Source organism: Barbatula barbatula (assembly GCF_947034865.1).
Source record: "Barbatula barbatula genome assembly, chromosome: 6".
NCBI lineage: Eukaryota > Metazoa > Chordata > Actinopteri > Cypriniformes > Nemacheilidae > Barbatula > Barbatula barbatula.
Genome location: NC_136765.1, coordinates 22,206,044 through 22,225,245, shown reverse-complemented (window position 1 = coordinate 22,225,245; position 19,202 = coordinate 22,206,044). Strand labels below are relative to the sequence as shown.

At 36.9% G+C, this 19,202-nt stretch overlaps 1 protein-coding gene across 1 annotated transcript; it reads left to right on the top strand.

Moving 5' to 3' along the window:
- The first annotated feature begins 2 nt into the window (after positions 1-2).
- On the top strand, positions 3-8,724 carry ptger2a (prostaglandin E receptor 2a (subtype EP2)). Its single transcript, XM_079458755.1, has 2 exons — positions 3-1,246; positions 5,536-8,724. The coding sequence occupies exons 1-2, from the start codon at positions 428-430 to the stop codon at positions 5,833-5,835; spliced, it is 1,119 nt and encodes a 372-aa protein (XP_079314881.1). The 5' UTR covers positions 3-427; the 3' UTR covers positions 5,836-8,724.
- Positions 8,725-19,202: the final 10,478 nt, after the last annotated feature.

Below are 19,202 nucleotides of genomic sequence, written 5' to 3'. Positions count from 1 at the left end.
TTTCAGTAAACTTTTCTCGGATTCAGCGAAGGAACTCGTGGCTCGCAGCGCATTCTCCCACCGCCTCTCCAAGAGCCCGAGAGAGCCAACGAGTGTGGATCTGCTTTCTGGAAGAGAAAATGCTTAGATTAAGTCAATGCCTTTACTGTGGTGTGCAAGGGAACGAGAAAGGACTAATGCGCAACGCACGGAATATGAAAAGCACTTTTCACAAACAGTAATTGAAGCATTCGGCAGACGCTTTGGACTCGATGCGCACAAGCTCTACACATGTGCGTTTTCCTGGAATTACGCGGCTGACGCGATGATCTACCCATTGAGCTAGAGGAACACCTTTCGTGTGGTAGTCTCTCATTATGCCGACGTAAAGTTGTTCGAGAAAACCTAACTTGGAGAGCTTTTAGTGGTGTTCGTGCGCGCTTCAGAGATGACTGCCCCATCTCACAGAATTGACGGAACCTGCAACAACACAACCAAATTGGAGCAAAACGGGGGACCGGCTATCAGTGCCATGATGTTTGTTGCTGGACTGCTCGGGAATCTGGTCGCATTGGTTCTCCTGGAGTGCCGCCGGAGGAAAGAGAGTAACCGACATCGCCAGTCGCTCTTCCATCTTTTGGTTACCACATTGGTCGTCACGGATCTTTTGGGGACGTGTTTGGTCAGCCCCTTGGTGCAAACCGCATATTTTACCAACACCACATTGGTCGGGATGAGTGAGAGTCGGGCGGTGTGTAATTATTTCGCATTCGCCATGACTTTCCTCAGTCTGTCGACACTTTCTATCCTCCTCGCCATGGCGCTGGAGAGGTGCATCTCCATCGGGTACCCGTACTTTTATGAAAGCCATGTCACCAAGCGCTGCGGATACATCACCATCCCTTGTATATATTTAGTGTGGTTTACTTTCTGTTTGATGCCTTTTGCGGGCTTTGGGAAATATGTCCAGTATTGTCCCGGGACGTGGTGTTTTATTGCCGTGGATCCTGATGGTCAGGAGGACAGGGCGTACGCCAACGTTTACGCCACGGCGATGCTTCTTATCATTACTTGTATAGTGGCGTGCAACTGTTTCGTAGTTTATAACCTGGTGCTGATGTACCGGAGGCGCAAACCCAACCGAGGATCCGTGCGCACTCGGAGCAAAAGGGACAGGAGATACTTTTCATGGGCAGAGGAGGTGGAACATCTCATACTTCTGGTCTTCATGACAGTCCTATTTGTCATTTGCTCCCTGCCATTAATGGTAAGATGCGTATATACATATAAGAATGATAAAATGTGACAAATTGCTGGGTATAAAAGTGATGCCATTGGTGGTGACTTTAGTATTTAGTATTTGTGAAATGTAATTTCCATAAAAGTTCCTCGTTGTGGTGAATAAATGATACCTATTTAATATTTATAAACCTGCAAACATTCATTCACAGTTAAATGGTGCATTTATGATATTTTATATTAATAGACAAAACTAAAAATATGGCGTGATATAGTTACTGATGTTAAGATGTTGCCAGTTTCTGTTTAGTCTCAGGCAGTAACTGAAAAGGTCATTTTATAAATGATAAATTATTTTTCTGAATATTTCCCCAAAGATATCATAGGCATTGTTTATTAAATACAATGTGAAGTTAAAACTACCGTATGCCAAAGCATTTGATTCCTTATCGAAAGCAGACAATATTGCTTACTAATCTGTCCTTTGTGACTTGAGTTGAGGCCTTCAAAAAAACATGACGTGCCATGTTGGTTTCATTAGATGTTTTCCAGAAGCAAACAAGAGGATTAGGGGAGCTTCCATTTAATATGAACAGCCCATGTGAAGCTTATGTTACCAAGCAAGGTTATATTAGGGTTTCCAAGTAACCACATTTTTAGAAAAAGGTCATAATGGTCTAAAAGGGTCATAAAATCCAAAAGGTTTTGATGTGTCTTGGAGAAGTCGGCACGCGTAATAAGAAATTACTTATGGCAAATGCATTATGCACAGAGCTAACCAAGATCTTGTGTTACTGTGGAACAAACACAGGACCATAGTGGCACGTGACATGAAACCGCTAACATGATAATCTGATGAGTATTAGAGCTGCAGTGTGGGTTTTGTCCAGACATAATTATCACTTCTTGTTTTTATTTGGTAACACTGTGTGCTGACACCAGACACTTATTCTACACCCATCGCTTGCAGATCAGTGGTCTGTAACAACAGCACCCATGTTAATAATTTAGACATACTATAAATAGAAGCGAGATGATATTAAAGTATTAGACATTAGGGCTGTCACGATTATGAAATTTGGCTGATGAGAAATTGTCTAATTAATCATTGCTATTATGACGATAAATTGTCTGATTTAGACATTTAATTCACATACATTTTGTATTCAGCTTTGCAATGACCATAGTGTTCTGAATATAAGACTTTTTTTCCTTGAAAATACTTTAAATACATTGGGTCGTCATATATTCAAGGTTTAGGCTTTTACGTGTCAATAATAGGCCTAAAACCGCCAAATAATTATGTAAATTGATCAGGAGTGAAAAGAAGCCACCATTAAAATGCTATCAGTCATAGAAATTTGACTGTTTTTTTTTTCTCACTTGCAAGATTACAATAAAATTTTACTTCTTTGCTAATGACATTTTGGTAGACTGGTTTTCACACTGAGATTATCTAAAATAAGATTAAATTGTACTGCATGTTGTTTTTATGGTATATGCTTTAGTTTTTATTAAGTTATATTACCAATCTTTTATGGACAATGTATACTAGGTATGCATAATCAATTATCACCCGTATCGATATCGGCCAATAAATGGCAATTTTTTTATGTTATCGGTATCGGCTGATAATAAAGTTTAGGCCGATATATTATTGCTGATAAATCATAAATCTTTTCCTCTGGTTAAACTTCTCCAGCTGGACGCTGCTCATAGTTCACAGTACAGTTCTGTCTTTCTGTCGTGATCATTCACTTACTGCTATTAGCAAAACATTGCTGATGTAGGTACAGTGTGTAGATACGTTTTTTACGAATGTGTTTATTATAAGAACAAAAGTATATTGTTTGAATAAGACTGCTTTCTACCTTGAGACCTGTTAGACTTGTGGCTATTAGGAACATTTTTCAGGGTTGCTCTTTAAGAACTTCTATCATTTGAAGAACAGAGAATATGAAGGTTTGATGGTCAAAGTATCGTTAACTGTTGTAAAGTACATGATTTTCAGGGGGGAAAAAAGGACTAATGGTTACCTTGTTTTCTGCAGTGAATGTTTTCAAATAAAAGCAGTTGTCCACTTTTTTCCTCTTGTTTCAGTCTTAGGGAATTTTATATTGATATTTAGATACTGTATATCGGCCGATATATCGGTAGTCGGCTTCCAATGTTAAATAATTATCGGTTATCGGCCAAAATGTACACGTCGGTGCATCCATAAAATATACACTAAAATATGCAATATGCAGATGCGTCTCACGCTAGTGTCTTCTATAGAGATGTGCAATAATTGCGACGATCTGAAACCATCGATGAGACGATTATTTAATAATCGTGACAGCCCTATTAGACACAGTAGTTTAGCATACATGACTCCTGGTTTGCAGCTCACTGTACACTATTGTTGCTTACCCTGGTTTAAATTAATTTATACAGGCCAGTTGAATTTCACCATTTGTAAGTAAACATTTTCAAGCCTGACCCCTCTCGATGTGGATCGAGAGGGTCAGTTGAGGTGGCTTGGGCATCTGTTCCGGATGCCTACCGGACGCCTTCCCCGGAAGGTATTCCAGGCCCGTCCGATCGGGAGGAGACCCCGGGGAAGACCTAGGACACGCTGGTGGGACTATGTCTCCCGGCTGGCCTGGGAACGCCTCGGTGTCCCCCCGGAAGAGCTAGAGGAAGTGTCTAGGGTGAGGGATGTCTGGGCATCTCTGCTTAGTCTGCTGCCCCCGCGACCCAGCCCCGGATAAGAGGAAGAAAATGGATGGATGGATGGATTTTCAATCCCAGCAGGCCACTGACAAGAGAATGTGAATGATATGTTACTAGGGAAACTTAAAGTGGTAGTTCAGGTATCACCAACGCCAAATTCACAGTTTCAAACCATATGACTTTGTTTTGTCCAGACAAAAGGAAGAACTAAAAGGTTCAGTCTAGTGCTGTCACAATTATTAAATAATCATCTTGTCGTAGTTATTGGGAATTCCTTAGAAAAAAGGACGATCTGCGGTATCTGCTGCATTTTACATCCACCATCCTTGATGCGCACTCACGGTTACATTCAAATGACATTTCTCCATATTTTGAGTTGTATCAGATTTGTATTCTTTTTGTTTATTTGTTTTGTTAAAGTGTTTCCAGACTTGCTGCATGTACACAGCAAGACGTCACCATCCTCATATCTCAGTTTTGGTTTGAGCGCTCATAACAGTCTTTTGTGTCAGGGGACTGACATTAAACAGAACGCAAGTGCAGACAGCTCTCAACAAAATACATTTTATTGGTAGGACAAAACATAACGCAAAAATCCCTCGAGGGGGAAAACAAGAACAAGTAATTTGAACACAACAAAACTCAAGACTTAAACCTTAACTAAACCTAACTTCAAATAGGACAAGACGCGGATGTAGACAGATTATCTTGAGTTTCCAAGGCATCATTTGTCATTTTAAATATTGCAATAAATACCGTACCATGGGCTTTTTTACCAAGGAATTATGACACAGTGAGATTTTGATATTGTTACATCCCTATTTAATAGAAAAAAATTTCACAATCCTGACAGGGTTCTGTGAAAGAAAGTCACATATAATAAAATTAAGAGTGACAAAAAAATTATTTTCGGGTGAACGATCCCTTCAATGATGGAAGTTACCGAATACATAATGTCTGGTGAAAGGCAATGCATGATTTGTTTCATCAGAATTTTGTAATTCTTACTTACAACAGATCTTTCCATGAGAAGAAAGTTTCTTGACCATAACTTTGCAGATACAGCCTGGATTAAATCAATTATTTACATATATGCCAAAAATACTAAAGGAATATGCACAGTACACAGACATATGTTGTAAATATGTAAACACAAACTTATTTTTCGGCAGCCCTATTTACATGCATCATTTTAGGCCACTTATCAAATAAACAGATAAAAAACTTTACAGTTACTTTACTGTTACTTTGTATATGAAGTGCAGATTTTAAATACAATTTCTTGAACACAACACAACATTTGGAATAGCACGTACCAAAAATAGGATGTACTTCTGAAAAAAAAGACCTTAAGAGGAAGTAAACACTTCAACATAAACTTTAGACTTTGGAAAGTAAATACTTGACTAAGACTTTTAACATAGGAAATTGGGCTGACAGTGTATGATCTGTTATAAGTATTAGCTTAACAGTATCTAGTATTGTCTTAACAGATCTACTATCTGTTATTCTAGGTGGTTTTTATTGATAAAAAAGATTCAAATCTATGCCATGTGGTATATATGTGATTATTTCTGAATGATCTTTTTTCTTTTTTTGTAGATCCGTGTATACATCAATTCCACTGTCCCCAAGTCCTCGGATAGCCAAAGGACTGATCTTTTAGCACTGCGTTTCCTCTCGGTCAACTCCATCATTGACCCGTGGGTGTTTATCTTTCTAAGCCCCTCCGTTATACGCTTCATTTGGGGGGCGCTGTGTAAGACCTCCTACATGCCCTCCAGGAACTCCTTGTTCCAAACGTCAATCGCCAAGACCCCGGCAGGCCAAATCGAGCTGCTGCAACCCAGTTCTGTGTCTGTGGAGACCGCTCATCTCAACAAATCAGTTCAGATGGTTTGACATGTTGAGGACAAGGTGATTTAGTGATGACAGAGAACCTGGACACAACAGAGATTGGATCTGTGTATCCGGAACAGTTCTTATCAGGACTGTTTAACATTCCAAGAAAGTTCTGGTGTCTAGATGTGGGATTTGAAACCCCTTGAGGTTGTTTGTGATGGGAGATAAACACAACTGTAAGTTCAGATGGATGCCTTATGTTCCATCAACCACTACAATAATTGTTTGGAGACCAAGGACCTTGCAAACTGTGACCGACTTTCAGAAGCGTTTCAGGGCGTTGTTTCATTAGTTTTGGACTGTCTGTAACAGTTATATGACCTCAAGCTATTATTTCACCAGCATTGCTCATTCATGTTACTTAGCTGGTGTTATGCTTTTCGAGGTCAAAGGTTAAATGGCACATTGTCGCATGCGATCAGTCACTTTGAACGTGTCATGAAGTGTTCCGGAACAAACACATGTATTGGCTGTCCGTTTGTATTTATTATATCAACAAGCAGTATTTATTGTGCTTTAATGTATGTTGATACAACAGTAAAACAGTGACACATCTCTGGCTTCAAATGCAGGCTGCCAGGATGGTAATGAATAATTTCTTTCATGTGAAAGATTATCGCTGTAGAAAATGTTTATGTTTTTGATTCTACAAACATGACGTGTGCGGGTGGAGTACAGTACTGTAGCTGTAAATATATCATTTATAGGCCTGTTTTATGGTGTGTGGATATTTGTTTTCTTTGTCTTTGAAGATATCGAATGCACTGACTTGTAAAATAACGTGACGTGTTGTGTTTGTGCATGTTGTACATAGAAGACGCAATGAAATACATTCTTTAACTATTACTTCAATGTAATAGACGTACCTTGCTGTATTCAATTGTAAAGCAAAAATGTAAAGCTAAGTGAAAGTTTACCCCAAAAGGAAAATTCTTTCTTTATTCCACAGAACACAAAAGAAGATATTTTGAAGAAAGTTGGTAACTGAACAGGATTCACTTCTATTATATGGACACAAAACCAATGAATGGTGGCCAGTAACCAACATTCTTCAAAATATCTCCATTTGTGTTCTGCAGAAGAAAGAATATCACACAGGTTTGACATGACAGGAGGGTGAGTAAAGGATGACAGAATTTAAATTTTTGGGTGAACTATCACAAGACAACTCAAGAATATCATCATAATGTCATAATTCTTTCAGACATTTTGCTGCAAAGTGCAAACAGACAATCTGATAAGGGCTTTGCAGTGTTATTTGCAATATTAGACGGTCATTTTTAGGGCATGGAATTCAAATGGGAATATGGCGAAGTGAATGTCGGTCAACACAACTTCTGTGTCAGCGTGTTGCCATAAAAGTAAAAAAAGTCATTGTTTCTTTTAAGAAGCAGTGAAATCTGTATAGGCATGCATGGTCTTCATCAAATACATGTGGATCGGAGCAAGGCCAGTCGGATTCTACAAAATTGACTGTGATGTATTAATCGTTCGGTTGCCAGAGACCAACCCTATATCATGCACAAAAATAATTATTCTATTTTCTCAGGAAGGCTGATGAAAGTAACTACTTATCATTTAAAATCACTTAGCTGGAGCAGAGAAGATCAATCCAACATTGTGCTTGTGGGAATGTGAGGTTTTTGGGAGACATATGTAGTATAGGAACATGCGAATGTTTAGACAACATCACAGGGTCTGATGGTCATGACACTGGTCCTGTGGGACTGTGGGAAGCAGGACAGAAATCTTGATCTGGCTTGGCTTCATTTGGAGGAAACTCAAGCAAACCTCAGTTGTCATGGTGACGTTAATGGCGCAGAAACCACCCTTCATGCTCTCATACGAGATGTCACAAGAGCTGTAATGTTCTGCGGTCCGTCCCGCATTATGACAAGAACTGAAAGAGGTGTCAGGAATAAACACAGCCCTGCGGTTGCTTTTCAGTTTCAGTATTCATGTAGGTCCAGTTGTATATTTTCATGTACTTCAAAAATAAAAATAGACACAAATGAAGTAAAACTAATTAAATTAAAATATTCATTTTAGTAATTAAAATGAAAATAAATGTTTATATATATTGATATTATACAGCTCTCAAAATTAATGGAATAATCGATGAGTATGTTGATATTGCAATCATTGACTATTGATAGAAGACTGTGGGGTCTGAGCAAATCTCAGCATAGCTATTACTCACCTTTACTTCTGTTTGTTAGATGTTTGTTTTATTGTCATATCTTTGTCATACATCCGTGAGAATTTCATGTATATACATTTCAGTTAAGCTTAAGATTGTATTGATCTAATTTGAAACTATGAAAAAGGTAATTCACGATGCCATAGAAGAACCTTTATGGCTTATGGTTCTTTGGATTACACAAAAGAAAGAAATGGTTGTTTGGGGAACCAGAAATGTCTGTGGCATCGCTGTGATGAATCTTCTGTAGCACACTTTTTAAGAGCGCAGGAAAAACAACTACAATTTTACAGAAAGCTTCTACGTGCTTTTTTCTCTATAGAGAGCTAACGGTCTAACCTAACGCTTTTTATCTCATGAGGTACAGACACAAGGTGTCGGTGTGATTTGTTTCCGTGTTTCCCATGATGTACGTTTATTTGCCCTTGGCCTGTGCAGTGACTTTATAAGATGTACTAGTTTGTGTGCAGAATGTCTATTGATCTAGTCCATCGATTCAGAATGCCATTTTCGCAGTCTTAATATCTCATTAAACGGCTGTTTTCAGCCATTTCAGATTTGATATAGTTGTATACCTGCTTATCTAATGAACCATATGCAGAAACTGTGGTCATGACCTGTGGAAATCCTGTTCAGTCTGTGTAGGTAATTGCATGTGAAACATCAGTTGAAATAAACCAATACGACTCTAATGACCATATCCTGAGCTTCATTTATTTTCATTTATTTCAATTTTTTATTGTAAATTGGGTGACTCAATGGGGCACCGCTGATAAGGGTTGTCACAATATATATGATAATTTAGTGCCAGTATCCGGCTGACACTTCAACAGTGTAGATGATGGGTTTGCACGCCATTGGCATTTTGCCTTAGAAGCCACAAATTCTCTGCCTCCCTACTTACTGTATTTATAATGTCATTCTTTGGCCAATACAAAGGCCCAGTTGCGTAAACTTAGCTGCTAAGTTATATAAAGAAATTATTAGATGACTTCTAAAGTCTAAGCAGTTTATGCAACCGGCCCCAGTTAACAAAAAATGAACTCAATTAAAAAGAATGTGACTGATGGCATAATCATCATTATTATTATCATCATCATTCATTTCACTGATATCTTAATATGAATTATTTGGGCCACGATAATGTGAAAATCCGATATTGTGACAGCCCAGCCTCTGAAGAATAAATGGGCTACTAATAATCTCATAAAATCAAAATACGATCGGGTCGTATTGAACCCCAAAATGTAAGTAAATATTTTGCATAGATTTTTCGTTTATGTAGTGTAATATTCCATTGAAAGTATTTGTATATAATTTTGTAGTGCCATTCATTTATGCCAATTTAACTTAAATCATATGATTATTTATTATACCCTTTTTAGTTTAAGTTTTACCGTGTCAAATTTGTTTCAAAGTTGAAATTGCTTTATTTTGATGAGTTAAAATGATGTATAAACGTGTCACATAATTTCTTAGATGTACAGTAATTCTGCCCCAAAACAGGCTTTGTTTTCATTATGCACATTTTATTTATTTTCTTTTTGGGGAGAAATGAGAACTGGCCATGTTTTATGCAATTACATTACATTAAATGTAAATTTCATTAATCCGATTCCACAAAATGATAATGAATGTAATCATTATTATCATGCATGAATGATGATAATGAAGACTCGATGATAAGGAGATTCTTGCAGCAGCGGTTCATTAAATCTCACAGAAGATTTCGATGTAATCATACAAAATTGATTTATAAAAGAAATAACTGTGTTTATTGGTTTTTGACCCAAGGGCAGGATCCATCTCTGTTTATTTCATTGAGCCATGAGGTTATCTCGAAACTCCGTCCAGGACACCAACAGATGACTGGCAGGAAACAGTAGGAAACAGCTGCTCATCTCATGGGAGATATAGCTGATGCCACCCGTCAGCGAAGAACCATCATCATGCATTGTAAAAACACATATGTGACATATACACAGGCATACACTCAATCCTGTCATTCTTACCCAGGGCAAAGAATTCAATTTATCCAGTTAGCTCTGTAAAGTTAATACGGAGTAAAATGAGGACATTTTGACCCTTTTTCCATTTATTTACCATGTCCAAGAATGCACTTGGACAAAAAAAGACATATTTTCATCCGATACTGGTATTTTATTGCGGTTTCAGTACACATGATAGGTATTTTGAACAAGACCTGGTTTTGAGCATCAAAAAGAGCAACTGATTCTTATTCCAAGAGGCCATTAAATGTTTTGTCAAAAACAATTCTTCAACAATGTTGAAACAGGAAGCTGTGGTAAAAGTCTTAAGTTTGATTTCATGCTAATGCTAGCCTTATTGGTCACAGCTGGTAATAGAGGCATTTTTATTTGACAGCCTTTTTAAATTAGTTGAAATCTTATTATCTTTGGAAAGACCGTGTATTACGTAGACAGTATATACTAAAAGTTCATTTGGGTAACTTTTAGTTGTGTGTTAGCATATACAAATATTCATATGTATTCTTTCCCTATTTATTATTACTATCCATATTATTATCATTTATTGATTTACTTTTTGTGCAGAACTACGCTTGTCTGTTTTTTTATCTGAATGGTTATATACTGTTTGTGTATATGCATCAATATTATTAATACTTCTTAAAATACTAGTCAAATTAAACGATTTACAACGAATTCATATTTGCAGTCTGGGAGGGGACCGCAAGATGCCCTTCGCCTTTAAATGTCACCCACACTCTCCTCCATCAAACAAATGACCTCTTACTCAGAAAGAATGACATCATCCTTCATCTAGCCTTCCATTATATCTGTGTCATGTAGAAAATTTTTGACAACAAACTATGACCGGATGCATTTTTGGTGATATTTACCTTCTGGTTGGTATGATGTATGTCAGGGGTAAGTGCATACGGGAAGACATATAAACTCATTTCATTGCTCATGAGGATAATGTCTGAAGGGCTCTTGCCAAGCAAAGCTTTGGAATTCCCGACCCCAAAATACTATGAACATTTTCTGAGTAATTCTGGAAGGCTTACAGAAGAAGTATAAACCTCAAGAGAGGCCAGCTCAGTGGTTATGAGAACTTGAGATATGAAGAGGACGATAGAGAATGTTAATGTGCGTTACGGGACAGAAGCTGAAAGTGATGATCTTCATATGAATCATAGATGGAGACAAATTGAGCGTGTGACTTGATTTAAAGTTACACAAGTAACACGGGACGATGGACAAAGATGATGTTAAATGATGTTCCCTTATGACACATATCATCGCCAGGGATAATTCACCCAAAATTGAAAATGTTTACTCATTCTCATGACATTTCAAACCTGTATGACTTTCTAGTGCAGAACACACAAAAAAAGATAAAGTTGGTAACCAAACACCATTGTCCCCCGTTGACTGAAAGAGTCAACCTGTTTTTGTTTCTTTATTAATCCAAGTATGCAAAGCATTTTACTGTCAACATTACACATTTCACCTTGAAGTGATGTTGCTTCTGTTGACAGCTCACAGGCTGGATGCTTTGAAAACCTTCAGAAGAAACCCTGAGGTCTATCCCTCGTTGACAACCTGCACTTATTAAAAGAGATCAACACATAACCAGCATGTCCAACGATTCCATACACCTCTCGCTCCCTGGCACATGAAAATAAGGGTTAGTATCAGTAAATATGGTCTATAGTTACTTGCATGAGCAACAGATTGAAATGGAGGGTTATGTAACTGTTGGACAAGGTAATGAAAGAAAGAGCGCAATAACAATGTTGATTCCTCAAGATGGAAGCGATTTTGAGTCTGCTTGGACAGATTAACTTTATTTGTTTTTATAACCAGGACAATCGGGATTGGGGGGTGTATAGTGCATTTCAGCACAGCATACCAAACTACAGAACAGGTCTCATTGTAGAAACCAAGTATGTTTTTTCTGTTTTTACACATATATATTTTGATTTAAAGGGATAGTTCACCCAAAATTGAAAATTCTTTCGTTATTTTCTCAACATCATGTCATTCCAAACCTGTGTGACCTTCTTTCTTTAGCAGCACATTAAAGAAGATATTTTGAAGAATGCTGGTAACCAAGCAACATCGCCAACTTCCAAAAGACATTTCTCAAAATAATTCCTTGAACCTACAGAAAATGTACATTTTTGTGAAGTGTGATAAATAGATACATTATGATGAATGAAAATACAATGAAAATTAAACGTCTAACATTCTGACTTTGCATTTCTGATTAACCGAAATTTCTGGTCTCAGACGTTAAGACGCCTCTGTGTAGTGGAGACAGGTTTGTCTGTGGTTTCATCTAAACCCTAAACTCTTTTTGTTTTGCTTTCCAGGGGGAGAGTTAATCGTTCTCATATGTAGACATTCTTGTCTTTTGTTAAATCACAGATAGCGGTAAATTTCCCACTTAAGACTCAAAATATCCTGTGCATTTGCCCACACGCATAAACAGCCTCTGTCAAAGGTCAACACTGACCTTTACCTGTCCCTAAGGGTACCACGTGTCTCTTAATGATGCACAAAGCGCATTATCTTTAACAATGTGTGACCTCTCTGCAGTAGGTTGGAATTGGACAAAGGGCTATAATTCTAAAATGACGGATGGCACACTGGCCTCTATACACCATTGGATTGGAAGAGGAAAGGTCTAAAGCCAATGAATGAAATAATACTGGGAGAGATGTAGACTGTGGACACATCCATATAAGTGAAAGATCTGATCAACTGTCAATAGTTATGCAATAAGTATAGTTGCAATTACTAATGCTATGAAATCATATAGGTTATGTTTACGTTTATTCATTTTGCAGATGCAACTTACAAATAAAAGAGCATTTTGTCATAACATCCAGTGAAGTCAAGCGTAAAGTTGAATTTATAGGGAAAGATATACAATATTATATTACATTAATAAACATAGTACGTTTGACATAAACAATACATTGCATTCAGTAGTCATTTATAGTAAGAGTTGGATTAGGGAAAAGCTGACCACTCAGTCTGATCTCACTAGACTTCATAACTGTTTTTATGAGTTGGTTTATTGAAACATACAAATAAGATCGTATAAGTTGATACGAGTAAGCCATCTCGTAAAATAGTTACCAGTTCCTGTGAGATGTTGGATGTTAAGGGTACACTGTAAACGTTTTTGCTGTAGTTATGCGGCTAGTTGCCAGTAACTTACTGTAGATTTATATTTATCAAATTTATTGGCAACAGTTTGTTCAAAGATAAATTAATATTAACTGTTATTTTAAAGTTGGTTTTCTGTAAGGATAAAGCCTTGTTTATATCTAATGATCATTTATCTTTGAACAAACGGTTCCCAGTAAATTCCATAAATGTAAATCTACAGTAAGTTACTAGCAAACTGCTGCCAGTAATACTGTAATTTCTAACGTTTTACAGTGTAGGTCAGGTTACACATTACTGTTACATTTGCTTATTCTTGAAGTATGTTAAACAGTTTATTGGTTGACAATTTTACAAGGTTTCTGAAGAGGCCCCACTACTATTCACAGACGCAAATGAGATCATACGAAATTCACGAATTAACCACCTTATAAAATTGTTACAAATTGCTGTAAGATTGTCTTGCAATATCAGAAATATCAGGGTGTGGGCTCTTTTGACTTGGGCCAATATACAAAAATGCTATATCAGGTACCCACAATTACTTAGCTTCAGAAAAAGACACTCAGTATTAACAACACTTTTAATACTGACCTGTGTGCTTTTTGGATGAAGTCAAGAGTAAAAATCAAGTGTTACTTTTGTTATCTTTTAAAGTTACAACACGATTCCCATGAGAAGTTTTGTACTTTAGGATATCGGGTCTGTCGGGCCTTGTAAATACCTCCCTGGCCCTGCCAATCTTCACCGGTCTCTAGGGCAGTGGTTTTTCAAACATTTTGTTTGTAAGGCCCCCCCCTGTGTGGGTTGCATTGCTTTGTTGCCCCCAAATAAGTCGTAAGTCACTTTGGATAAAAGCGTCTGCTCAATGATCCAATGTTAGAATATCCTTTCTGTTGGTTGGTTGTATTATTTTTCTGTTTGATTGCACAAAATTGATGATACATTTCTATATTTCATAAAATGCAAAAAAAACTGTGGCCCCCCGGACCCATATTGGGGCCCCCAGTTTGAGAACCACTACTCCAGGGACACAGACATAGAGATTCAGTCAGTGTCTTGCATGGAGGAAGCTCATCACAGCACAAGCAGATACGTGATTTGATAACAACTTTCTCTCTCTTCCTGTGAGGTCTCAAAAGCGGATATCACTCCTCACCCATTGCCCCAAGACTGGGTCAGACTGTTTGTTTACGAGGCGCAGGACCTATCACCCCAAGGCTGTTTTTGCCAGTTGGTACAAAGGTAAGATTTCCAGATTCAGAGCACTAGTATTTTGAATCATGTGGACATCTTGAATTTGACATCAATGGGGTGGAGTTAAACTGACTTTGAGATGGAGAAGAAAATCGGTCTCGACATTCCCAATGATTGGATAAATAGGGAACCAAATCCTAGTAAGGGATCGTTTATCAAAAAATGAAAAACTTTTCAACATTTGCTTCTACTGCAGAACACAAAAAAGATAGTTTAAACCAAACAACATTGCACCACACAGATCTCCATTGTATGGACACAAAACAATCGAGACATTTCTCAAAATATCTTCTTCTGTGTTTCACAGAAGAGTCATAGACAGGTTTTGAACAACATCAGGGTGAATAAATGAAGGCAGAATTTTTACTTTGAGCAAACTATCCAACAAGGTAAAAAAATCAATGTAGGAAATGTTGAGGCATAAACACGCAATTAACAAGTACATTTTAATACATGGGAAGATCACTCTGAAGATTAATATCAGGTCTTGGATGTGGGCATAACATACAAAAGAAGATATAATCGATGGTGTCAAATGCCCCGATAAGCCCATTTTCATCCACAACCTGATTTGATTTGAAGGCGGGAGAGTTTTACTAACAGAATAAATAGTTCCAACTAACGGCTAATGTCTAAACCATATATTTCAGATACACTTTCACGTTTCTACGCGTCTAAAAACAGTATTATCAGTTATTTTAAGGTTAGAATGTTTTAGAAAGTGTTGAGGATGTGGGTTTTTCAGCATCATCTTAGGTGAAACCCGCTGGCTGTCTAATTACTGTTCATTATTGATCATCACATCCGCATTTTCCTGCAATCATTTATATTTATTGTGTTGTGATTATGGCATTCTGTTACTCATCTGCCCTTCCTCTCTGACCACATTAGTCCAAAGAATCATTATTTAATACTGTAAATTGCGTTAGAGGAGATCAATTGAATTCTGATGCGAGGGTAATGTTTGCTATTGAGTCACGAATGAAAGATTGAGGGTCTTATGAGTGACAGCTGATGTCAGAGCTCATCGGACATGTTACTTTATATCATCTCTGCATAGAAACTTCATTTCCTGTTTTCATACTTTGACTTATTTTTTTATAAAAACAAACTGTGCGTTTGTGTTTTACAGAACATCTTGCAAACTCTATTAAAAATAATGAAAGTGAATAGGGACTGGGACAAAACAGACAGATGATCTTTACGCTGCTTGCCATGTCATTTACTCACTCTTTTTTTGCCATTTTCGAGATTCAGTACACTGTAAACGATTGGGCACAATGTTCTGTCTTATCTTTCAGGGTTAACTTAAATGTCTTACACTGTTAAACTATGCTGTAGTTTTGCAGCAGGTTTGCCGGTAACTTCCTGTTGATTTATTTACTAATTAAAAGTACCTTCCTATTACTACAGTTTTCAATTTGACTTGATTCAAAATTAGTTAAACTGCAAAAATGACAATCTTCCTTAGAAATGTTGTCTTATTTTCTAATAAAAAATGTTCAAACTTTAAAAATTACGATACATTTACATAACAAAAAGTGACCTAAGAATCGCAGTCTTGTTTCATGAAAGAAAATATAAGAAATCTGTAATTTTATGTTTAAAACGAAATGATAAATTAAATCTACAGTAAATTACTGGCAAACTACAGCAAAGTTTTACAGTGTATTCGATTCAATTACATTTTATTTATATAGCGCTTTTCACAATGTGTATTGTTCCAAAGCAGCTTTACAGGAGAAAATTGAAACCTTAAAACACAAAAAGGTAAAACACGCTACATGGTGTTTTATATAATAAATTCAATTATTCTAGTAAATAATATCTAACTAATGCAGTCTCCCGGTGGTTTATTTAGCATATTTTGCATTAAGTGAATGTTTGGCTGAAAAGAAGCGTCTTTAATCTAGATTTAAATTGGGCGAGTGTGTCTGATCCTCGAATAATATCAGGAAGGCTGTTCCAGAGTTTAGGTGCTACGTATGAGAAAGCTCGACCCCCTTTGCTGGAGTTATTCTAGGTATTATCAAAAGTCCTGAGTTTTGAGATCTTAGAGAGCGTGATGGGTTGTAGTGTGATAGAAGCTCTGTTAGGTAGGTAGGGGCTAAACCCTTTAAGGCTTTATAAGTGATAAAAAATAACTTTAAAGTCAATACGATACTTAATGGGTATCCAGTGAATGGTTGATAAAATTTTGGGTTATGTGATCGTATTTTCTGGACCTGGTTTGAACTCTGGCAGCTGCATTCTGAACGAACTGTAGTTTGTTTATTAATGATGCAGGAAACCACTAAGTAGCGCATTACAGTAGTCAAGTCTTGAGGTCATAAATGCATGAATAAGCTTCTCCGCGCCAGCCAAACACTGCATATTACCGTAATTTGGCAACATTTCTAAGGTGGAAAAAGGCTGTTTTTGTGACATTTGAGATGTGATTTTGAAATGACAGGTTGCTTTCTAATATAACACCTAGAAATTTTACTGTACTTGTTGGAGTACAAAAGTGTATTTTATGAAAAATAAAATGAAAGTATTTTAAAGTTTACGATACATTTACATAAAAAGAAAAGTAACCTAAGAATTGTAGCCTTGTTTCATGAAAGGAAATATAAGAAATACGTAAGTTTATGTTTAAAGCAAAATTATATATTAAATCTACAGTAAGTTACCGGCAAACCTGCAGCAAAGTTTTACAGTGTATGTATTATATGAAAAATGAATTTGGGATGAAGTATTCCTTTAAAACTCATTGTGGTGTGACTCATCATTACACCTGCTTTTAAAACAGAACGTCTCATAAATGCTTTCCTTATCAAATAACATTCTTTAATCTGTTTAAAAAAAAAGCAAAGAACGGCAACTTAAATGGTTCAACCTAAAAAAATGCTGGGTTGTTTAAGGTAAAACAAGCTTAAACATATTCAACCCAACCACCCAGCATTTTCTGAGTGAATATCTGACATATATTTCCCGTGTCAGAGGGAGGGAACATCTTCGCACATATGTGCAAAAATCCTTTTCAGTTAAACTCGAAACTTTGTAAACCGGTTTACCAAGTCTGCCTGTAGCTGCACGTATTGTATTTTGCAATCTACATGCACCAATTAAAGAGAGTAGGAAAGAAATATTGCCATCAGACGCTCCTCACATACCAACTGCACACGACAAGCTACAAACATCCATTGATGTCATTGATTACAATAGCAGTGAATGGGAAGCTATTTTGTTCTGTTGCCAACATTTAAAAAAACATCTTCTTTTGTGTTCTGCAGAAGAAAGAAAGTCAAGCCGCTTTTATCGTTCAGAAGACAGAATTATCATTTTGAAGGTGAACTACTCCTTTAATGCAATAAAAGAGGTTCATTAGTTTTAAGGTCTTCTTAAATTTCTCAAATTTTCCCCGTCCATCAAGCTTCACAACAGCCATCATTTTTATCTTAATAACCCGCAGCCAAGAAGTGCAGTCGAGGCGTAAAGGTAAACGAAATGTCTTTAAAATAAAATGAGTTGTGCTAATATTATGTTGGATCTTGTTTTTAAATCACAAAAAAAGAAACAATGTATATATATATAAAGTGGAGAGAAAAAAAGTGTCGCTAAAAAGTAGATGTTCCTTCTTTGTACACTCCACTTTCCTGTTGTCTTTAAGATGATGTCACTTTCTTGCCAGTAATCATAGCAGCACTTTTTTAGTAAGGGGCTGCATTTTTAAGAATTTACTACTGTCAGCATATGAGAAGTTTCCCTACACAAGAAAACATCCAACACCAGTTCTGAAAAAACTAAGTACACTATCATTTTGAAACTTGGCTGACAGAGTTTGGGGCCACAGAGTTAACTGCAGCAAAACATCCAACTGAAGAGTGAAACCTATTGCGGTTAGATGGTGTGATAAAACGTCATTGAACAACACGACATTTACATTTATTTGGCAGACGCTTTTATCCAAAGCGACTTACAAGTAGTTTTTACAGTGACATTACTGCAGAGCAATCAGGGGTAAGGTGTCTTGCTCAAGGGCCCTTCAGTCATGACCTGCTGGCACTGAGATTAGAACAGGTAACCTTCTGATCACAAGCACAACGCTCTAACCCCCAGGCCACAACGACAACAACGCCAGGCCACAGATGCTGTTTTCACATAGTTCACTATATAAATGTTATATATAAATAACACTGCACTGTTATACACAAACATATACTTTATGTGAAGTAAGAATGTGCAACAATTTCCCCAGATAAATCGTTCAAACTGCCTCAAAATGACCAATGCAAACCACAGAAAACCCATTAAAGATCCATTATAGTAATAGCAACCCTTACAAAAAAGAAGTGTGCTAAATTGAAAATCAACAAGTATACAACCAGTCGTATTATAGGTACTTCTCAGAAAATTTCTTACACTTAAAGTCCAAGCATATTAGCCTTTATTTCAGCACATTCTCACTTAATATGTTTAGATCTTAAAAAGTTTGGTACACAGTTTGTCGTACTGGCTAAGTATTTGACCTATAAATCTTCACTAGCATCGCAAATGGATTTGGGAAAATTGATTATTTGTTTGTATGCATCAATGTAACTTTACATAGGCTAAGCATCGAAATGCATCTTAAATATGATTAATTTTCCATAGCTCTAATAAATAAAGCATACGTGAACCACAGTTGACAGAAACTTTAAATTACAACAGGAAGTGTGTCAAACCTGAAGTCTACGTAGCGTTACCACATGATCTCTCACATGTAC